This window comes from Pelophylax lessonae, assembly GCF_965119305.1.
Source record: "Pelophylax lessonae genome assembly, chromosome: 4".
NCBI lineage: Eukaryota > Metazoa > Chordata > Amphibia > Anura > Ranidae > Pelophylax > Pelophylax lessonae.
Genome location: NC_138771.1, coordinates 70,020,431 through 70,040,664, shown reverse-complemented (window position 1 = coordinate 70,040,664; position 20,234 = coordinate 70,020,431). Strand labels below are relative to the sequence as shown.

Sequence of the window (20,234 nt, the reverse complement as noted above, 5' to 3'; positions counted from 1 at the left end):
TTGACGCAAGTGTCTTGTAGCGATCTACGGGTATCTTTGCCCATTCGTCATGGGCAAAAGCCTCCAGTTCAGTCACATTCTTAGGCTTGTGCACTGCAACTGCTTTCTTTAAGTCCCACCAGAGGTTCTCAATCGGATTTAAGCCTGGTGACTGTGATGGCCACTCCAAAATGTTCCAGCCTTTAATCTGCAACCATGCTCTAGTGGACTTGGAGGTATGCTTGGGATCATTGTCCTGTTGAAAGGTCCAACGTCTCCCAAGCCTCAGGTTTGTGACGGACTGCATCACATTGTCATCCAATATCTCCTGGTACTGAAGAGAATTCATGGTACCTTGCACACGCTGAAGCTTCCCTGTACCTGCAGAAGCAAAACAGCCCCAAAGCATGATTGACCCCCCGCCATGCTTCATAGTAGGCAAGGTGTTCTTTTCTTCATAGGCCTTGTTCTTCCTCCTCCAAACATAGCGTTGATCCATGGGCCCAAACAGTTCTAATTTTGTTTCATCAGTCCACAGAACACTATCCCAAAACTTCTGTGGTTTGTCCACATGACTTTTGGCATACTGTATCGACTCTTCCTATTCTTTGGAGACAGCAAGGGGGTGCGCCTGGGAGTTCTGGCATGGAGGCCTTCATTACGCAGTGTGCGCCGTATTGTCTGAGCAGAAACTTCAGTACCCACATCTGACAAATCTTTTCTCAGTTCCTCAGCAGTCACACTGGGACTTTTCTCCACTCTACGCTTCAGGTAGAGCACAGCAGTCGAATTCAGCATCTTCTTTCTGCCACGACCAGGTAGCGTTTCAACAGTGCCCTTTGCCTTGAATTTGCGAATGATGCTTCCTATGGTGTCTCTTGGTATGTTTAACATCTTTGCAATCTTCTTATAGCCATTGCCCTTCCTGTGAAGAGTAATCACCTCTTCTCTTGTCTTCCTGGACCATTCTCTTGACTTCACCATGTTTGTAACCACACCAGTAAATGTCTAGAAGGAGCTGAGTATCAGTCATTTTAAAGCTGCCTAATTGGTGCTTATTAGGCTTTATTGCTGCTCCCTGACATCCACAGGTGTTTTCAATACCTGATTGAAAACACTTCAATGAACCTCTGTTCTTCAGAGTGGTAGTCTTTAAGGGGTTGAATAATTGTGTCAATGAAGAATTCACAAAAGAAACATTTACTACTGTATTACAAAACCAATTGATGTCATTTTAGTTTCATATGGTTCTTTAAGAAGTCCTTGTAGGATTTCATTCTGAATACAATTACAAATCTACACTAAATTCCCTAAAACCCTTTACAGCATTGGGGGGGTTGAATAATTTTGAATACAACTGTACAGAGTGCAGGGCTCAGGAGTGCATTCAACACAGAGTGCAGGATTACGCAGAGTGCATCTCCACGCCCCTCCAATGCTTCCTCACATCTCTCTCTTCTACTTGCCTTGGCTCTAGTACCTCCCTGTGTAGGTGACCCTGCCTCGCCTTGTAGGGAGGCCATTCTCTATCTCATTCTGGTGATCTGTCCCCACCATGCCCTTCCGTGAGTACGTGCAGGGATCTTAGTTCCGGGAGCCCCTGAAAGCAAAGCTGTCCCTTGTAAACACAGAGGGCTTCTGTTTTTACAAGTGACAGCATATAGTGGGAGCTGAGGGTGAGGGCCAGAGATGGTGGAATGGAGTTCTGCCACGTTTCGGCTGCAAAACTTGGTGCAAGCGCCACTGGACAAGGCTTGGCGGGCCGGATCAGCCCATGGGCCTTGTGTTTCGATATATGTGATCTAAACATAGACTTAACGTTAAAAGCACAAAAAGAAAATACTGACAGATTTACTTTAGTTTGAATGATATGTAGCCTAAAAACTGGCTGAGGTAAATTCACTGCAGTGGTAACCAAAAGAGATATTCTGGTAGTATTCAAAACATTTTTGTCCTGTGATGTCTTCACAGCCCTGCCTCCTATTTTACTCTAAGATGCTAGAATTTCAGTAGAAAGTAGAAGCTCATGCATTTGATGGTTAAAGGATAGGGTTAGGAGGACCTAATACGGAACTAACCCCTCGATTTAACAATACCCAAAAAGTTTTATTCAAGACATGCCATGAATGATAATGGTCACAGTTCCTTGTGCTCTTAAACTGCCAACTATAAAATGTCTGGTGTCCTAAATGATCAATGTGCAGCACCATGGCAACTGCAGCTCAGACGCTAAGATGGCAGCTTCTTTGGATGTAGCGGATAAGAAGGTTTAGTTTTGCTTTAATGCTAGGAAGAGGCAGGGCTTACTGCTGACTTGGACAGGATTCCAGGCCCTGTGTACACTATTCTTTTCACAATAAATGTGTTTTGCTAAAGAGAAAACTTACTACTCTGCATTCAGAGATGCCTTCTAATATTTGAGGAGGTCCAAGAAGTTGGCTGGATGGAACAGTTATAAAGTAAATCTGAAGCAGACCTTCACCTGAGGCAGAAGCCAAAATTCAGGAATCGAAGCCAGATCTTTATGTCAATAGAGCACCGCCAGAATAAAATGAAATTATAGCTGCTTCGAAATCTGTAAAGGACAGTATTGGTGCCTGGGTTTTGATAGCATTACTAGATGCAGATCCTATACTTGCTGCCAAAGTTCTTTACCGTCTTTCACTATCCTTCAATATTTGATGACATTACCATTATTTTGCTCTAAATATCTTACAACTATGCATGGCCTTGCTAGGGCAAATTTTGTAATAACTTTGTCGACTATAAGGAAACTTTTGACAGCATTCACTAAGTTAGTCCTTGACGCTAGGTAAGAGTTTACTTGATCACCATTGCATTTAGTGCAACTTATTAAAATGTCTTACAACAACATTACTTGCAATGTAGGTTTATAGGGATCCACACGTTAAAGAGAAGTGTGTGATGTCCACAGTTCTTTTCAGCCTTTCTGTCAAATGGTATGCAGGGGAGTACTGATGGTGCATCCAGAGGTATCAGTGAATTTATCATACAGTCTTGATAGACCTGGACTTTGCAGATATTTAATGTCCCATACTCCGTGCCATATGCTGGAGAAGACCGATCATTTGTTCACCTTTTATCAGGTGGAATTGAAGATGAACCATATGAAGATGAACATTATGACTTTGTTCATCCATACTCAAGAATTAGTGAATATTTGACACCAAAACTTGCTTAAAAGATACTTTCAACTACTTGGATAATACCGTTTGACAAGATAAATGCACTGGCTTTTAACCACTTAAGCCCCGGAAGATTTTACCCCCTTCCTGACCAGGGGGTATTTTGCGATTCGGCACTGCGTGACTTTAACGGAGAATTGCGCGGTCGTGCGACGCTGTACCTAAACGAATTTGGCGTCCTTTTTTTCCCACAAACAGAGCTTTCTTTTGGCGGTATTTGATCACCTGTGCGATTTTTTGATCACGCGCTATAAACAAAAAAAGAGCGTCCATTTTGCAAAAATAGCAATATTTTTCCCTTTTTTTTATATGAAATTCCCCCCAAAAAAAATGTAAAAATCAAAATTTTTTAAAATTTTTTAAAATTTTCGGCCAATTTGTTTTATGCTACCTATGTTTGGTAAAAAAAATCGCAAAAAGCGTATTTTGATTGGTTTGCGCAAAAGTTATTGCGTTTACTAACTAAGGGAAAGATTTTTGTCATTTTTGTTGTTTTTTTTTTAACGCGTAATGGCGGCGATCTGCGATTTTTTTTTTTTTTGCGGTACTGCGACATTGCGGCAGACAGATCGGACCCTTGACTGACATTTTTGACACTTTTGGGGTTACCAGTGACATTTCTACAGTAATCAGTGCTATATATATGCACTGTTACTGTAAAAATACACTGGTAGTGAAGGGGTTAACTTTATTTGAGAGGGAGGGGCTGTGTGTGTCCCTAGGGGCGTGATTCTAACTGTGATTGGCTGGGGCTTCAGCTGTATGCAGAGTGATCAACGGATCTACATAGTAGATCCAGATGATCAGCTCTCATACAGCGAGGAGAATGACAGGCAGCTTGTTTACACAAGCTGCCTGACTTTCTCCCTCTCCCCCGCCGATCGCAGAGTGGCCGGCGGACATCGGGTCCGCCGGTCACACGCGCGGGGGGGTCCGTGACCACTCGGGAGCGGGAGCGCGCCTCCGGGGGCGCGCGCTCGCTCCCTAGACCCTCACAAGCTAGTGACGTAGCCCTACGTCACTTTGCCTGTGAGGGGCTGACCGCCGACGTAGATAGTCGTGCGGCGGTCGGCAAGTGGTTAAAGAACGCTCGACAAATTGAAAACAGTGACCAGTACTTGGAGGTTGTACTGAATCATCTTTACCAGTGGTTGCCAACCTTTTGGACCTCGTGGACCACTAAACTGACAATTTTGAATCCCGTGGACCACTAACATTAATTTTACATGCCTAAAGGCCCGTACACACGTACCGATCGTCGGCATACAAACGTCGGTGGACGAAGGATCTGCCGATTGTACGCGTGTTAGTATGGTGCCTCCGACAGATGTCTGCGCACAATCCGCGGACAAAAGTCTTTCTTGCAAACATGAAAATATTTGTATGCCGACACCAGAACGGACGATTGTTCGCCTGTCAGTACACAATTCGGCCGACAGACCGCAGATTTGCAAGACTGGGCATGCTCAGAAAATAGAAAACACAGGGAAAGTTAACCATTACATGACATCACTTCTGCAGTCGGCGGACAAAATTCTTGTGCTGTCCTTGTGCTGTCTTTGCACTTTTCAGCAGACACCGACATCCCGGGGAGAAAAGAGGAACATTTGTAAGCCGACCATCGGTACGTGTGTACGGGGCTTTATACACACAATGCTCCAGCTCCCTACACCATGGAAGCAACATTGACAGTATACGGTGCCTTGAAAAAGTATTCATACCCCATGACATTTTCCATGTTACAGCCAAAAACGTAAATGGATTTTATGTGCGAGACCAACACAAAGTGCCACATAATTGTGAAGTGAAATGATAAATGGTTTTCAAAATATTTTACAAATCTGTGAAAAGTGTGGCGTGCATTTGTATTTATCCCCCTGAATCAATACTTTGTAGAACCATCTTTCACTGCAATTACAGCTGCAAGTCTTTTTGCGGATGTCGCTACCAGCTTTGCACATCTAGAGAGGGACATTTTTGCACATTCTTCTTTGCAAAATAGTCCAAGCTCTGTCATATTGGATGGAGAATGTCTGTGAACAGCAGTTTTTAAGTCTTGCCACAGATTCTCAATTGGATTAATGTCTGGGCTGTGACTGGACCATTCTAACACATGAATATGCTTTGATCTAAACCATTCCATTGTAGCTCTGGCTGTATGTTTAGGGTCATTGTCCTGCTGGGTATTGAACCTCCGCCCCAGTTTCAAGTCTTTTGCAGACTCTAACAGGTTTTCTTCTAAGATTTCCCTGCATTTGGCTCCATACATCTTCCCATCAACTCTGACCAGCTTCCCTATTCCTGCGGAACGAGCAGATTGTGCAGTGCACGACTAATAGTTGTCCTGTGGACAGATTCTCCCACCTGAATGGGGATCTCTGCAGCTCTTCCAGCGTTATCATGGGCCTCTTGGCTGGCGGACCCGGCCGGTCAGTTTAGGTGGACAGCCATGTCTTGGTAGGTTTTCAGTTGTGCCATACTCTTTTCATTTTCAGATGATGGATGGAACAGTGCTCTATGAGATGTTCAAAGCTATGGAGATTTTTTTATTACCTAACCCTTCTTTAATCTTCTCCACAACGTTATCCCTGACCTGTCTGGTGTGTTCCTTGGCCTTCATGATGCTGTTTATTCACTAAGGTTCTCGAACAAACCTCTGGGGGCTTCACAGAACAGCTGTATTTATACTGAGAATAAATTACACACAGGTGGACACTATTTACGTATTAGGTGACTTCTAAAGGCATTTGTTTCCACTAGATTTTAGTTAAGGGTATCAGAGTAAAGGGGGTGAATTAGAATTTTTTAGTTTGAAACTATTTTTTTTTTTTAAACTCGAGTTTTTTCTACAATACTTTTTTCTGCCTTGTGCAGCCACCGAACTCCCCAGTAACGGACCACCGACGCGCCTGGATGTGACTTTAGCTGCGGGGCCGGCGGTGCGTCTGTACAGGCCGGGGCTGCGGCGCGCTGTGATAGGTAAAGTCTCCCCGGCCTGGATGTGACGTCAGCTGCCGGGAGAGGAAGCGGGCTGTGCGTCTGTACAGGCCAGTACAGACGCACCGCCCGCTTCCTCTCCCGGCAGCTGACGTTACATCCAGGCCGGGGAGTTCTCTGTACCTATCACAGCGCGCCGCAACCCCTCATACCCAGTACATAGGTATGGCAGCTCTCCAGTACACTGTCCACTGTTCTCTTGTGTGCGCTTCCGGCTCTCCCCCTCATCCCCTATTTGTTCCCCATCCTTTTTGGTTACACTGTGCTTTTTGGGTTGTTGCTCAATTTCCAGTCCAAGGAGGCATTCATATGCACCTCCTCCTTGTTGGCGTGCCACCATGTCTATTGCCACCATACAAGCATGAAGCAGTGGTTCTCCCTTTTCTCCAGTTTGATCAGTCCCCACTGCCAAAACTTTGCCACTTTCTCGATCAACCACAACAGCGCCAACACCCTTCCCTCCTCTAACCTGGTTCAACTGTGCAGCTTCCACAGCCCTGCACATGTAACTGCCAATTCTTAACTTCTCCTCATCAGACACTCCTCCTCCATGACTGCCTTGCTCCAGGTTCACGGTCTTAGGCTTCGCATGGTAGGTGCTAGGCCAAATTCCTGCCCACACTTGCTGCTCTTTACAATTCCTTGCTGCACGCGATGGGACTGAAACCACAAATGGTTCTCCCAATCCAGTTAAGTCGATAGGGTCACAGACGCACCGCCCGCAGCTGACGTCACATCCATCCATCCGTCAGAGTCAGACACACATATACAGCGCTTCTCCTTCTCCTCAGTCCTCCCTCCAGACTCTGCAGTTATTTTTTAAGTGCATTGGAAAAAAAATCGAATCGAAACTCAAATTTTTCTTTAAAAATCGAAGATTTTTTTTTTAGGCAAAATCGCCCAGCCCTAGGGTGAATACAAATGCACTCCACACTTTTGTGTTGGTCTATCACATAAAATCCCAATAAATTGCATTCATGTTTTTGGATGTAACATGAAAAAATGTGTAAAATGTCAAGGGGTATGAATACTTTTCCAAGGCACTGTACATCTTCCACAATGTTGATTTGTGGCGGAACCCCTGGGAACCACCAAAAACATCTCGTGGACCATCAGTGGTCCACAGGCTACTGGCTGGCGACCACTGTCTATACCAAGGTTGTCCAACCTTTTTGACTTTTCTGGGACACCTTGGAAGAAGAAGAATGGTCTTGGGTCACATATAAGATACACTTACAATAAGGATAGCCGATGAGCAGAAGAAGTCGGGCAGATCACAAGTACACGATTACTGATATAGATAATGTACGCATCGGAGTAAAAAAACTTCAATTGTCTTGTTATATATATATTTTTTTTTTTTTTAAAGTAAATGAGGGCAACATAAAACTAGCATGATATTTGACACTGTTTTTGATAAACCAACTCAATATCTGGTTAAATGTATAGAGTAGCAATTCTCAATTAATTCTCTAGGTGCTCATCCAATATTTTGGTTCTAATTTTGCCCTTCCTGTGCTTCATCCTTAAAAATAGTTTCTCACAAATATAGGTGCTGATGTAAACTGATGACCTGAATAAAGCGTGATTTGTGAAGAGAGGGAGATTTTTCTTTGGGAAGATAAAACTTCTAAAAGTCCAGTGAAGAGAGACTGTCAAATTTTTCTTCGGCCAAATGTGTTTAAGTGTAAACCCATTTTACAAAATCTTCTCCCAAAAAATTAAATCAGGATGTAGCTCCCTCCTATGTAGGCGCAAGGAAAACCTATAGAGGGGGCCCTGCCTGCTTATCAGGGGGGCCTGATTGTTCAGCTAGACTGTCATGTGTTTCCAGGTGTGCCTGTTGAGCTTGGGGAGTCTCCCCACTGTGTCCAATGAGGGCTCTCATTGGACGGTGGAGGAAACCTGGCCAATAGCACACCATGGTTTGTATCTATCCCAGGAGGCAGAATCTGCCGCAATGCATCCTGGGAAGGGGTATAAGTCTGAGAGGAGCACATGACAGGGTGTCTTTGGCGGGAAGCAGAGTCCCAGGAGGAGGGTGACGGCTGTCTCTTCTCCTGTCAGTGGTAGTGAAGGTGTCCTTGGTGGTTGGCCTGAAGGACAGAAGGTTGAGTTGAGCTGCAGAGAGGGATCCAGTGTGCTGAGGACCGAGTGGAGCTGATGGGGCAGATGTTTCCAGGAAAGCAGTGTCATGAGTACTGTAAACTGCCCAGGGTAGGAGACCACTCGAGAAGGTCGGAGGGATCCAGGAGCCAGCTAACCAGTAGAGGGGGATTGAAAAGGGGGTGCCAGTGCTAAAGCCCTGAAGATAAGTTTGTGTGAAAGAGGGTGCTGGTGCGTGCCCTGAAGTGTTAAGCAATGCAGCAGTCTTAAAAGTAGCTACCTCAGTGAAGAGGGAAAAGGAAGCTTTAACTAGGACTTTGTGCCACATGAAAGTGTCAGAAGTCAGTCCAGCGTTAACAGACAGCAAGTCAGCGTTAACCAGCGTCATCCGGCGTTGACCGGCGTCAAGTCAGTTTTTCAGTTGTCCCACTAAAATTGTGCATAGTTGAGCCAGAGGAGTATCCCACTCATCCCTTCTCCCATCCAAGTTCGCAATAAACCTAAAAAAAACCCCAAAGATACTGGACTCTTCCAAACATGCATAAATGTGCTGTTGATGTTAGCGTAACCCTGGAGGACCCATAACCAGCAAAACGACTGGGAATCCTGCTACAAGTACGTTTACAATTTTGTTTTGATACTCACGCATAGCCGTCTTGGGCTGCATGTTGGACACCCCTGATCTATACTATATGGTCTTCTCAACTCTGCTCTATGGCTTAGAATTTTGGCAGTTGGCTAAAATTTCATCTCTTTAGTTGTTCTGCTTTTATAGTACAAATCTGAGAGCGACTGTATGCATCTTGTGCCCTCAGAAGATCTCAAATTATGGCCTTCTCACACCGTGTCATCTCAAGGACTTCTCAACCATCATAGTAGAAAATAATAAAGTTGGATCAGCAATGTAAAACGTGATACAGATTTACTACATCAATATTCCCTTACATGGACTGTGAAGTTAGAACTTGGGAGCCTAATGTGGACTTGGCTCGCTCACTAGATTAGCTAAGAAAAATAAGTGGAAAGGTGTTGATGCTAACAGGTACTTGTTGACTAAAAAATAAGGATGTTGCGCTTCAGCAGTATGGTCGATTTAGAGCCGGTTCACACTACTCTGACTTGGGACACTACTTGTGTGCCCTCAAGTCGCCCCAAGTCTCTTGTCATTACAAATTCAATGTAAATGAATAAGAGCCGTCTTAATATGCACTACTGAAGTCACTCCAACTTCAGAAAAGGTTCCTGTACTACTTCAAGGCGACCTCTATCCGACTTGTGCACATAGACTTCAATGGGAGTCGCCTCTAAGTCGGATCCTTATCTATTTTCAAGCGACTGTGATCAGACTTTCCAGGAAGAAGAAAAAGATTAGCCAGGCATTCCCCACAGACAGTCTCCTATCATTTAAGTCTCTTGCAAGTCTCTTCAAAGTCGTGCTAAAAAGTCGCTCCTTCATGGGGCGACTTTCTGGTTGCGGTAGTGTGAACCGGCTCTTATACAATTTCAAAGACACTTTAGGGGAATAGGCACCTACTTGATGATGGGCTTACATTCATGGTGGTATCTCCCTTGCCTTAAAACCCTAGTAATAGAAGTGGGTAATCTTTGCAATTTCATATTGTTTACATTTTCGAGAGATATTTGACATGCCATTTTTGTTGTTCTTAACATGATTTTTGTAATTATGAATATGCAAAACTGTGAATATTATAATGGTTTCTTTACCTCTATTTCTATGTTCACATCTTCAGCACGAACCCTTTCCTCCTCCGTTTCTATTTTTTTCTCAGCATTAAACTTCCATTCCGTCTTCGTGACTGTGTTGAATGGCTATAGCTGAAGCATCTTGCATACATATTCTGTGGCTAGACTTGTGCTTGAAGATCTTGTTGTCCTTTGTATCCAGATGTTGAGTGTGTTTTATTGAAGTGTAGCTCTAGTCTGTGTAGAAAAATGCATTGACTTTGGCAGAGGTTCTGGTTTTATTCATAGTAAATCAAAACTGTTCTGTACACTTGGAAAAGGACACTGTATGTACTGATGTATACCAGGGAGGTGATTGTGGTTTGGTTTTGGCAGCTTACAGTTGACTTTCAGTAACAGACAAACAAAATGGGGTCACTTGGTGCAGTTCCTGAAAGTTTCGCCTTGTCTGAGGGAAAAGAAAAAAAAAAATTGGAGCTGGTCTGCATCCTCACATCTTTCTCTTATCCACAGCGATGACATAAAGTTCTTTAATCGCTGGTTTTTGTCAGATCTTCGGTAATCTCAGACAGTTGCCTGTACTCTCCAGGCTGTTTTTTAAGTTTTCTTGCCTGTGGAAGTATTATCATTTCTATGACATGGATGTCATTGCACAGATCTTTTCGGTATCCTTGGACAACAGCCCAGATGAGGAATGGTTAGAGCTGCATGATTGGATAAAACGAGAATCACGATTTGTTTCGCTTAGAAAAAAATAAAATCACAATTCTTGGCGTAACATCATCTTTTACATTCTACAAAAAAATTGGGCTAACTTTTACTGTTTAGTTTTTTTTTTTTTTTAATTCATTAAGGTGTATTTTTTCCCAAAAAACTGCATTTTTAAGATTTCTATGCAAATACAGTGTGACATAAAAGATTGCCACGACAGCCATTTTATTCTCTAGGGTCTCTGCTAAAAAAAAATTTCTAATGTTTGGGGGTTCTAAGTAATTTTCTAGCAAAAAATACTGATTTTTAACTTGTAAACAACAAGTGTCAGAAGAAGGCTAAGGCCCTGTTCACACCTGAGCGTATTTCAGCTCCTAAAACGCTCATCTCTGAAGTCTCAAAACCCCTAACAAACAAAATCCCATTCATTTCAATGGCCCCTGTTCACATCTGAGCGTTTTGTCGCCTGAAGCAAAATGCCTGAAGCTCAAAAGAGTACATGAGCTTCTTTTTTGGCAGATTATAAGCGTTTTTGTTAGATGTCAATGCCTCTGCCTTGAAACACCTGCAAAAAACGCCTGAAAAAAGCCAGAAGAAAAGCCCAAAAAAAAACGCCTGAAAATGCTACGCTCAGGTGTGAATAGAGCCTTAGTCATTAAGTGCCGGTTCACACTGCTGCGACCTCTAAGTCGCCTCATAAGGGGAGACTTCTAGCGCGACTTCGGCGTGACTTAGCGCGACTTGTGAATTTTTTTACGCGAATTATATGATAGACGACTTTGTACGACTTTGTATTTGGCCAATCAGAATATGATGTTTTTTGGATTGTGTCTGGGGGGTCTAAAAAGTGTACCTGTGAAGTTTCATCACTGTAGCATGTCCAGAACCAGCAATAAAAAAGCATTTTTCTTATAATTTTGATTAGCACATGAATGTGTCTTCTCTCCACCTGGCTGTTTTTCTTGCAGGCATTTATCGGGCATTTTTGGAGGCAAGCATGACTTTTTTTGGATTTAGTGTCTGGGGGGGTCTAAAAAATGTCCCTGTGAACTTTCATCTCTGTAGCATGTTCAGAACCAGAAAAAAAGAGCATTTGTCTTATCATTATTAATACAGCAGTGTGGCGGCTTCTCTACACCTTGCATTTTTTTATTGCTGGCATTTATCGGGCATTTTTTGGGCGTCTCTGGAGGCAGGCATGTCTTTTTTGGGATTTAGTGTCTGGAGTGTCTAAAAAGTGTACCTGTGAAGTTTCAGCTCTGTAGCATGTCCAGAACCCACTGAACCCACACTGCTGTATTAATTATAAGGAAAATGCTTTTTTTTCTGGTTCTGGACATGCTACAGAGATGAAACTTCACAGGGACATTTTTTAGACCCCCCAGACACTAAATCCAAAAAAAGTCATGCCTGCCACCAAAAATGCCCGATAAATGCCTGCAAAGAAAAACGGCCAGGTGGAGAGAAGACATATTCATGTGCTAATCAAAATTATAAGAAAATGCTCTTTTTTTTCTTGTTCAGGACCATTTTTATGGAAAGTCGGATCACATGTCGGATCACAAGTCACTTCAAATAAGACAAGGAGGCGACTCCAATTGAAGTATATGGGACAAGTCGGATCACAAGTCGCCTCAAAGTAGTACAGGACCCTTTTCTGAAGTCGGAGCGACTTCAGTAGTGCCAATTAAGACGGCACTCCTTGATTAACATTGCTTTTGTTATGTCAAGCGACTTGGGGCTACTTGAGGGCACACAAGTCGCCTCACAAGTGGCGCTAGTGTGAATGGGCTCTTAGAGGTTATACTGCCCTCACAGACAGAAGTTAATTCCTTTGATCTAAAAGAACAAAATGATACATTGTAAAACATTGTGTTTATAGTTATCTTGCAGCCTTAATAATATTGACATTTTGAGTGAGCAGAGAACAGCTCTGCTTTGTATGAATTGAGAACATGCCATTTTAAGATCGTGAGGGAGGGTGAATCGAGATCACGATTTTTTTTTTATTTTAAAGCTTAATCATGCAGCTCTAGGAATGATCTACTAATTAACATTGAAGGTAAATGCGGACTTCAATATAGAACTGATTGGCATTTTTATTTTAATATTCAACTTTCCTAATTTAGGTTTTTGTTAAGCAGCACCATCCAAATAACAGGCCACAGACGTACAACTCCAACCAAGGTTTATTTCAGTGACTCCATGTCCCGTGGATTTGGGCCGGTAGTGAGTGGTGTGCTGTAATTGAAATAAGCTTTGGCTGGAGTTGAACATCTTCAGTGTGCTGTTACACTGCTAGATTTTTAAGGGGCAAAAGCCGCAATTACCCCAGGCCTCCCTGCCAGAGGGGACTTCTTTAAAATAATGAAATGTGTTTTCCCTCTAGACTTCAGTAGTGTGTTGTGGAAATTGTCCAGTTTGCAGCCTTTGGTCATATCTCACTCCATCTCAACAGGCGGTTTTATTACACAATAAAGGACTCGTTGATGCCTTTCCATGTGTTAATGTAGCTCTATTTGAGTATGATGGTCACTAGTTGTTCGGGACATTCAGCAATTTGGCACTGATAAAGAATTATCAGAGAACCACAAAGACCCATGAAAGACTAAGTGTTCTGTGTCTACTGGCTGTTGAGAGCAGTGTGCTCAAGATGATAGTTTGATGAGTTAGGCAGCCCATAGATTATGCAGTTTTCTTTCTTTCATTAATGGGTGCAAGGAAAGAATAACGGTTGCTCCCCTTCTTTAGTACAGCCATTGTTGATGAGGAAATGCCTCCTGAAGCTCTTTTATGTTCTGCCGATGGGGGAGGGGGGATTGGAGCTATCCCGACTGGCAGAACACCGTGATTACTGCTAGTGCTTAAAGCCGCCAGCAGTAATCGCATATAAAAAAAATTAGACAGGCTGGTTGTACCCATATCGATCGATAGATCGAATCCAAGCCGATGCAGCAGGGACTGGCCGAGATTCAATCCATCTGTGGCCAGCTTATGTTATAGATTGTGCAGGAAGAAAGACTTTTTTTGTAATTATTTTAGAGTGATGCATAACTGATGAGTCTCAATTACCTGTGTAATGTATATTCTTCAAGTCCATAAAATTGAGAAAAACATCAGAAATGTGTCTTCTTCAAAACCTAACTTTATATATAAATTTATTTTAGAACAAACATGTTTTATCATTCATTTCACTTCACTTTTTTTATATGTCATACAACTTAATTTCTATGTTGAGGGGTCCCTGAACTTTAGGTGCCCCTGTCCCCCCCCCCCCCCCCCCAAAAAAAAAATGACATGCCAGGGGGTTGGGTGCCCTTAAAGCAGAAGTTCCACTTTTGGGTGGAACTCCGCTTTAACTTCATTTTTTTTTTTCTCTTTTATTAAGCTTTTGAGAAACAAATACAAAACATAGCCTTGGGACATTACCTGGCTAAGAGAAAACAACAAACCATTCAGTAACGTACCACTAACAAGTAAGAGCTACTACCTGCTATCTGATAGCTTACGATCTATCCATTGCTCAGGTCTACACAGGACAAATAAATCCCCAAAACATATTTCCCCATATTTCCCCATCATGTATCCATAACAAACAGCCCACAAGGCCAAATCCATCCCCCACAGTATACATTGACATCTCTTGATTGGGGCCCCCACTAGGAGGTCTGTTCCCCCATCATCTTGTGCATCAGTAGTAGACTCCAATTCCACCCACAGCCCACACCTTCTCAAATTTCTTGTGACAACTTTGCAACAAGTAGGTAGCTTTTATAAAGAAGAGCTGTTGAGTTGACAAGATGTTTCCAGAAAGATAAGGTAGGGGCCCTACCTGAGTTCCACTTGAGCACTATAGCCTTTCTGGTGTAAAGTAATAGTATGCCCAGAAGGGTTCGCAGAGCTCTGGCAAAAGCTAGAGAGTCCACTAACCCCAATAAGTATACACCAGTTAAGGGAATAGGGGTGGTAGTTAGGGCATTGATGTTGTCACCTCCTGCCAATAAATTCATATTTGTGGGCAGTCCCAAAAGATTTGGGTAAATATGGCAGGATCCCATGGGCATCTCCAGCAGTGGGAAGGATTAGTTGGGTAAATTTTGTTGTAGCCTTTGTGGTGTAAAATTCTATGTAAAATCCTGAATTTGATTAGCTTATCCCTGGTTGCTATTAACTGTTGGAATGGGTATTCCCACATATCCTCTCAGTCCTTTTCATCTAGATCCTGCTCCTCCGCCCGCTAAAAGGCACTCCATTTATCCAAGCCTACATAAATGGAAGGCAGCAAAACCTTGTAAATTATGGATAATGGTTTACATAAAGTGTCATCATGGAGAAGAGATTCCAGATCATCTTCAAACGAATCTCAGTGGAGCCAAACTGACTTAAAGGCGTGACAGAGTTGCAAGAATCGAAAGAGAAAGACATTTGGCAGATCAAACTTGTTTTTCAACCTGTCAAACGTGTCCAGTGTACCTCCCTTCCACAGATCTGTCAAGTTTTTGACACCCCTTGTGGGCCTAGAAGCAAGGATCTGGGAGTGACTGGAATTCCAGAAGGACCCGATTGAACCGAAGTGGGGTATTGGAAGACTGGAGATATTAGACTTCATTAGTGGATATATGCCAAGCTTTAAAGAGGAGCTCCAGCCCTATATATATATATATATATATATATATATATATATATATATATATATGTGTATTACAAATTCAGCAGTTACAAAAAGTGTAGCTGCTGACTTTTAAAAAATAGCCACTTACCTGTTCTACGGTACAGCGATGAGCTCACTCCAGCCTCCGTCCTCCCTCGGCCGCGCCGGCATCTTCACTATGGGCACCCGGCTGTGACAGCTTGCGGCTTCACAGCCAAGTGCCTGGGAAGAGAACTTCCGCTCCCGATCACCTGTCAAATCCTGGTACCTGCTCCCTCCAGCTCCTCAAAAGTGCCAATTGTGCAAGAGGAGCGGGGGGGACTTCCCTTTTTGGGTAGAGTCCCGCTTTATTAACCGCCCAGATCGCTGGAGTAATGGATGAATAAGAGGCCCGCAACCCTCTGTAGAGAAGATTGCATAACGCTTCAGAGAAGCCCGCGTAGACTGCTTCTAGAACTACAAAGGCATTGAAGTCTTCTGAAACTACCTAATTATGGGCGTGCATCAACATGGCAGCCAAATAGTAAGTATATAGCCAGGCCTCTCTGCGTCCAGGGTCCACGCAGTCATTTATTTGCTGAATTGCGGGCTGGGACTGCCCAAGGAAATGAGAGAGTCAAATTTATTTAAAAAAAGGATCTCCGGATCCAGACAGGGGCAATGCTTTAAACTACAAAGTAATACTAGAAGAATCTTCATTTTAATTAGGACATTAACTTATTTACATAATGTTCATCCCCCCTATGTACCAAAGGGCATTATCATTCATATGTGAATCTAGAGATTGCACTGTAGCAGAAGTGATCTATAGCCTGACCTGACTTAGCTTGGTAAAAAGCAGCGTCCCTGGCAAGTAAATGAGCTCAATAAAATAATTTCCAGTGAGAGAGGTTAAAAGTGCAGCTGGGCTCTGTGTCCCACGCTCTGGATCCCTGGTGTCATTTGTTCCCACTGGCAACTGCTTCCCTGCCAAGGAACTTTCAGAAACAAACAAAGAAAAAAAAGTTCCAAAACCAGAAAAAAATTTCTGTGTGAAGCCGAAAGATGCAATGCCTGGATTTTCAGCTTTCTGCCAATATTCTTGTGCAATTGCGGATTTTTTTTTTTCATATTGCACAGATGACAATGACCACCAGCTGTGTTTGATAACGCCTTCACACAAACAGTCCTGTAACAGAATGCCATGAACTCATAAAAAAAAAATGAAGTAATTGGGCAGTGCAACAAAAAACTGCTTGGCTTTGTCTGTCCTTAGGTGGTAAACCGTTTACTGCCATTAAAGTGCTGATCTCCTTGCTTGTGAAAGAACAATAAAAAAAAAGCGCTAGTGGTTGGCTCAGGTTTCGTAAAAATCATTAGTAATTCTGCCTCGTTCTTGTTAATAATTCTACAATGCTTTCTTAAGCTAATGATCACTTAAAAGAAACTTTAATGACTATTTTGCCTACAACTCCTATCTTTAATTACAGGCTTCAGTTTCTTCGCTGACACTAATTTGAATGTAAAACTTGCTTACCTCTCTTCCGGCTCTCAGCGTTGGAGATGCAGTGCCTTGCATTCTGACGGCTGTTCTTACCCAGAATCCTCTCTGATGAGCAGAATTTCACCACTTACTATGGTTCCATTCTGTTCTTTCAAATCTTATTTTCCATCCTCTGCACATTAACTCTTTTATATAGTGCTGTTTCTTTCGGCAGAGCACTAACTACATGCGACCATAATGTTCATTATTTTTTTTTATTGGGATTTTAACTGATATCAAACATTCTTTCTTCTTCCCCTTCTTGACTTCGGTCACTGAAGGCAGCAGGCTCCCTGGAGTGAAGAGAAACGGCCAGGATTTAGACTATTGTCTGCTCTGAACAGGTGAACTTTTTCAGCTGTTTTTTTTTTCATTTTAAACTTTTTTTTTCTCCCTCTTTTATAAACAGAGTTTAAAAGCTCACCAGCACATTGGAATTCTAAAACCTTTAGCTGTTCTTTCAGTTTCCAGTGTGTTGTTTTCTGACATAGTGGGCTTATTTACACTAGCAACATTAAAAAATGCCTTCCTAGAACGCAGATTTAATAAATAGCATGTACAGGCATTTTCAAAGTGTTGTGTATTGCAATTGTTATGTGTGTCTTTTTTCATTTTTTTTTTTATATATAACAAAGCAAAAAAGATAATATGGTATAATTGGATTAAGTGATCTGCCAGTTTAGTCATTCCAACATTTAGAGCCGGTTCACACTACTCCGACTTGGGACACGACTTGTGTGCCCTCAAGACGCCCCAGGTCTCTTGTCATCACAAATTCAATGTAAGTGAATGAGAGCCGTCTTAATATGCACTACTGAAGTCGCTTCGACTTTAGAAAAGGTTCCCGTACTACTTAAAGAGGAAGTAAACCCTCCTCTACAACTTGTACCTATAGGTAAGCCTATGATAAGGCTTACCTATAGGTACTGTAAATATCTCCTAAACATGTACCGTTTAGGAGATATTTACCTTACATGTCGCCAGTGACGTCACTGGCGCATGCGCTCTGAAGGAACGGCCGATCGTGCCGTTCCTTCAGAGCCCCGTGCCGTGACTGTCGGCTCTAGCGCGCGTGCGCGGGAGTGACGTCACCGCGGCTCCGGCCAATCAGATGGCCGGATGCCGCGATCCTGGAAGATGGGCGACTAGACATGTCGCCCGTCATAGAGGTGAGTGAACGGCACGGCGGGGGCTCGTTCTGAGGTAAGTATTGCATAATGAGCTAATATGCGATGCATACTAGCTCATTATGTCTTTCTTTTGCAGGGTGTAAAAAAAAAAAAAAAAACTCAAACGAGTTTACAACCTCTTTAACCACTTGCCGACCGCCGCACGACTATCTACGTGGGCGGTCAGCCCCTCACAGGCAAAGTGACGTAGGTCTACGTCGCTCGCCTGTGAGGGTTTAGGGAGCGAGCGCGCGCCGCCGGAGGCGCGCTCCCGCTCCCGCGTGGTCACGGACCCCCCCGCGCGCGTGACCGGCGGACCCGATCGCCGCCGGCCACTCTGCGATCGGCGGGGGAGAGGGAGATAGGCAGCTTGTGTAAACAAGCTGCCTGTCATTCTCCTCTCTGTATGAGAGCTGATCACATGGATCTACTATGTAGATCCATTGATCACTCCTCATACAGTTGAAGCCACAGCCAATCACAGTTAGAATCACGCCCCTAGGGACACACACAGCCCCTCCCTCTCAAATAAAGTTAACCCCTTCACTACCAGTGCATTTTTACAGTAACAGTGCATATGTATAGCACTGATTACTGTAGAAATGTCACTGGTAACCCCAAAAGTGTCAAAAATGTCAGTCAAGGGTCCGATCTGTCCGCCGCAATGTCGCAGTACCGCAAAAAAAATCGCAGATCGCCGCCATTACGCGTTAAAAAAAAAAACAACAAAAATGACAAAAATCTTTCCCTTTGTTAGTAAACGCAATAACTTTTGCGCAAACCAATCAAAATACGCTTTTTGCGATTTTTTTTTACCAAACATAGGTAGCATAAAACAAATTGGCCGAAAATATTAAAAAATTTTGATTTTTACATTTTTTTTTGGGGGAATTTCATATAAAAAAAAGGGAAAAATATTGCTATTTTTGCAAAATTTACGCTCTTTTTTTGTTTATAGCGCGTGATCAAAAAATCGCACAGGTGATCAAATACCACCAAAAGAAAGCTCTGTTTGTGGGAAAAAAAGGACGCCAAATTCGTTTCGGTACAGCGTCGCACGACCGCGCAATTGTCCGTTAAAGTCACGCAGTGCCGAATCGCAAAATGCCCTCTGGTCGTTTAGCAGCCAAATCCTCCGGGGCTTAAGTGGTTAAAGGCGACCTCTATCCGACTTGTGCACATAGACTTCAATGGGAGTTGCCTCTAAGTCGGATCCTTATCTTATTTCAAGCGACTTGTTATCAGACTTTCCAGGAAGAAGAAAAAGATTAGCCAGGCATTCCCCACAGACAAAGTCGCCTATCATTTAAGTCTCTTCAAAGTAGTGCAAAAGTCTCTTCAAAGTCTCTTACAAGTCGCTTACAAGTCTCTAAACAAGTCTCTTCAAAGTCACGCTAAAAAGTCGCTCCTTCATGGGGCGACTTTCTGGTTGCGGTAGTGTGAACCGGCTCTCAGAGACCTGATACTAAAAGGGATATACATTTTCATTACAATAAAAACCCGAAATCCACACAATCCAAACATCAAAAACATTTGTTCTTAAAGAAGTGTTTTATATACGGCATAAATCGGAAATGTGCTGCAAAAAAAAAATTCCAGTAAAAAAATCAGCTGTTTAAGGGGTGAATAACCCATGTTTAAAAAGTGAATCACTAATTCTTATTGATTCCAGGAAAGTTTGTAGAGAACATGGGGGAAAATAATGTGAAAGTTCATCTAGACATAGTGGATTTGTGTCCCAGGTATGCATCATACTGTAAACTATATTGTCAAAAGTATTGGGACACCTGCCTTTACATGCACATGAAAGGAGTTGTAAAGTCACAATTTTTTTTTATCTTAATGCATTCTATGCATCAAGATAAAAAACCATCTGTGTGCAGCAGCCCCCCTAATACTTACGTGAGGTCCAATGATGTCCATGATTGTCTCGGCCGCTCAAGATTCTCCTTCCTGATTGGCTGAGACACAGCCATTGTTTGCCGCTGCTGTCCATCAAAGTCCGCTAACCAGTCAGGAGAGAGAGGGGGCTGGGACAGGGCTCAGTGTCTGAATGGACACAGGGAGCTGTGACTAGGCTTGGGTGCCCCCATAGCAAGCTACTTGCTGTGGGGGCACTGAACAGGAGGAAGGGGCCAGGAGAGCAAAAGAGGAACCCAAAAAGAGGAGGATCTGGGCTGCTATGTGGA

General features: G+C 43.1%; 1 protein-coding gene across 2 annotated transcripts in view; it reads left to right on the top strand.

The window, feature by feature from the left end:
- CRTC3 (CREB regulated transcription coactivator 3) overlaps positions 1-20,234 on the top strand; it is a 309,654-nt gene that overhangs the window by 179,607 nt on the left and 109,813 nt on the right. Inside the window, exon 5 of one of the 2 annotated variants that reach the window (XM_082253379.1) lies at positions 17,158-17,220. The exons of the other annotated variant lie outside the window; for it this stretch is intronic. Within the exon in view, the coding sequence (XP_082109505.1) occupies positions 17,158-17,220 (63 nt within the window). The remainder of the gene's footprint in view (positions 1-17,157; positions 17,221-20,234) is intronic. 2 annotated transcript variants of the gene reach the window in all.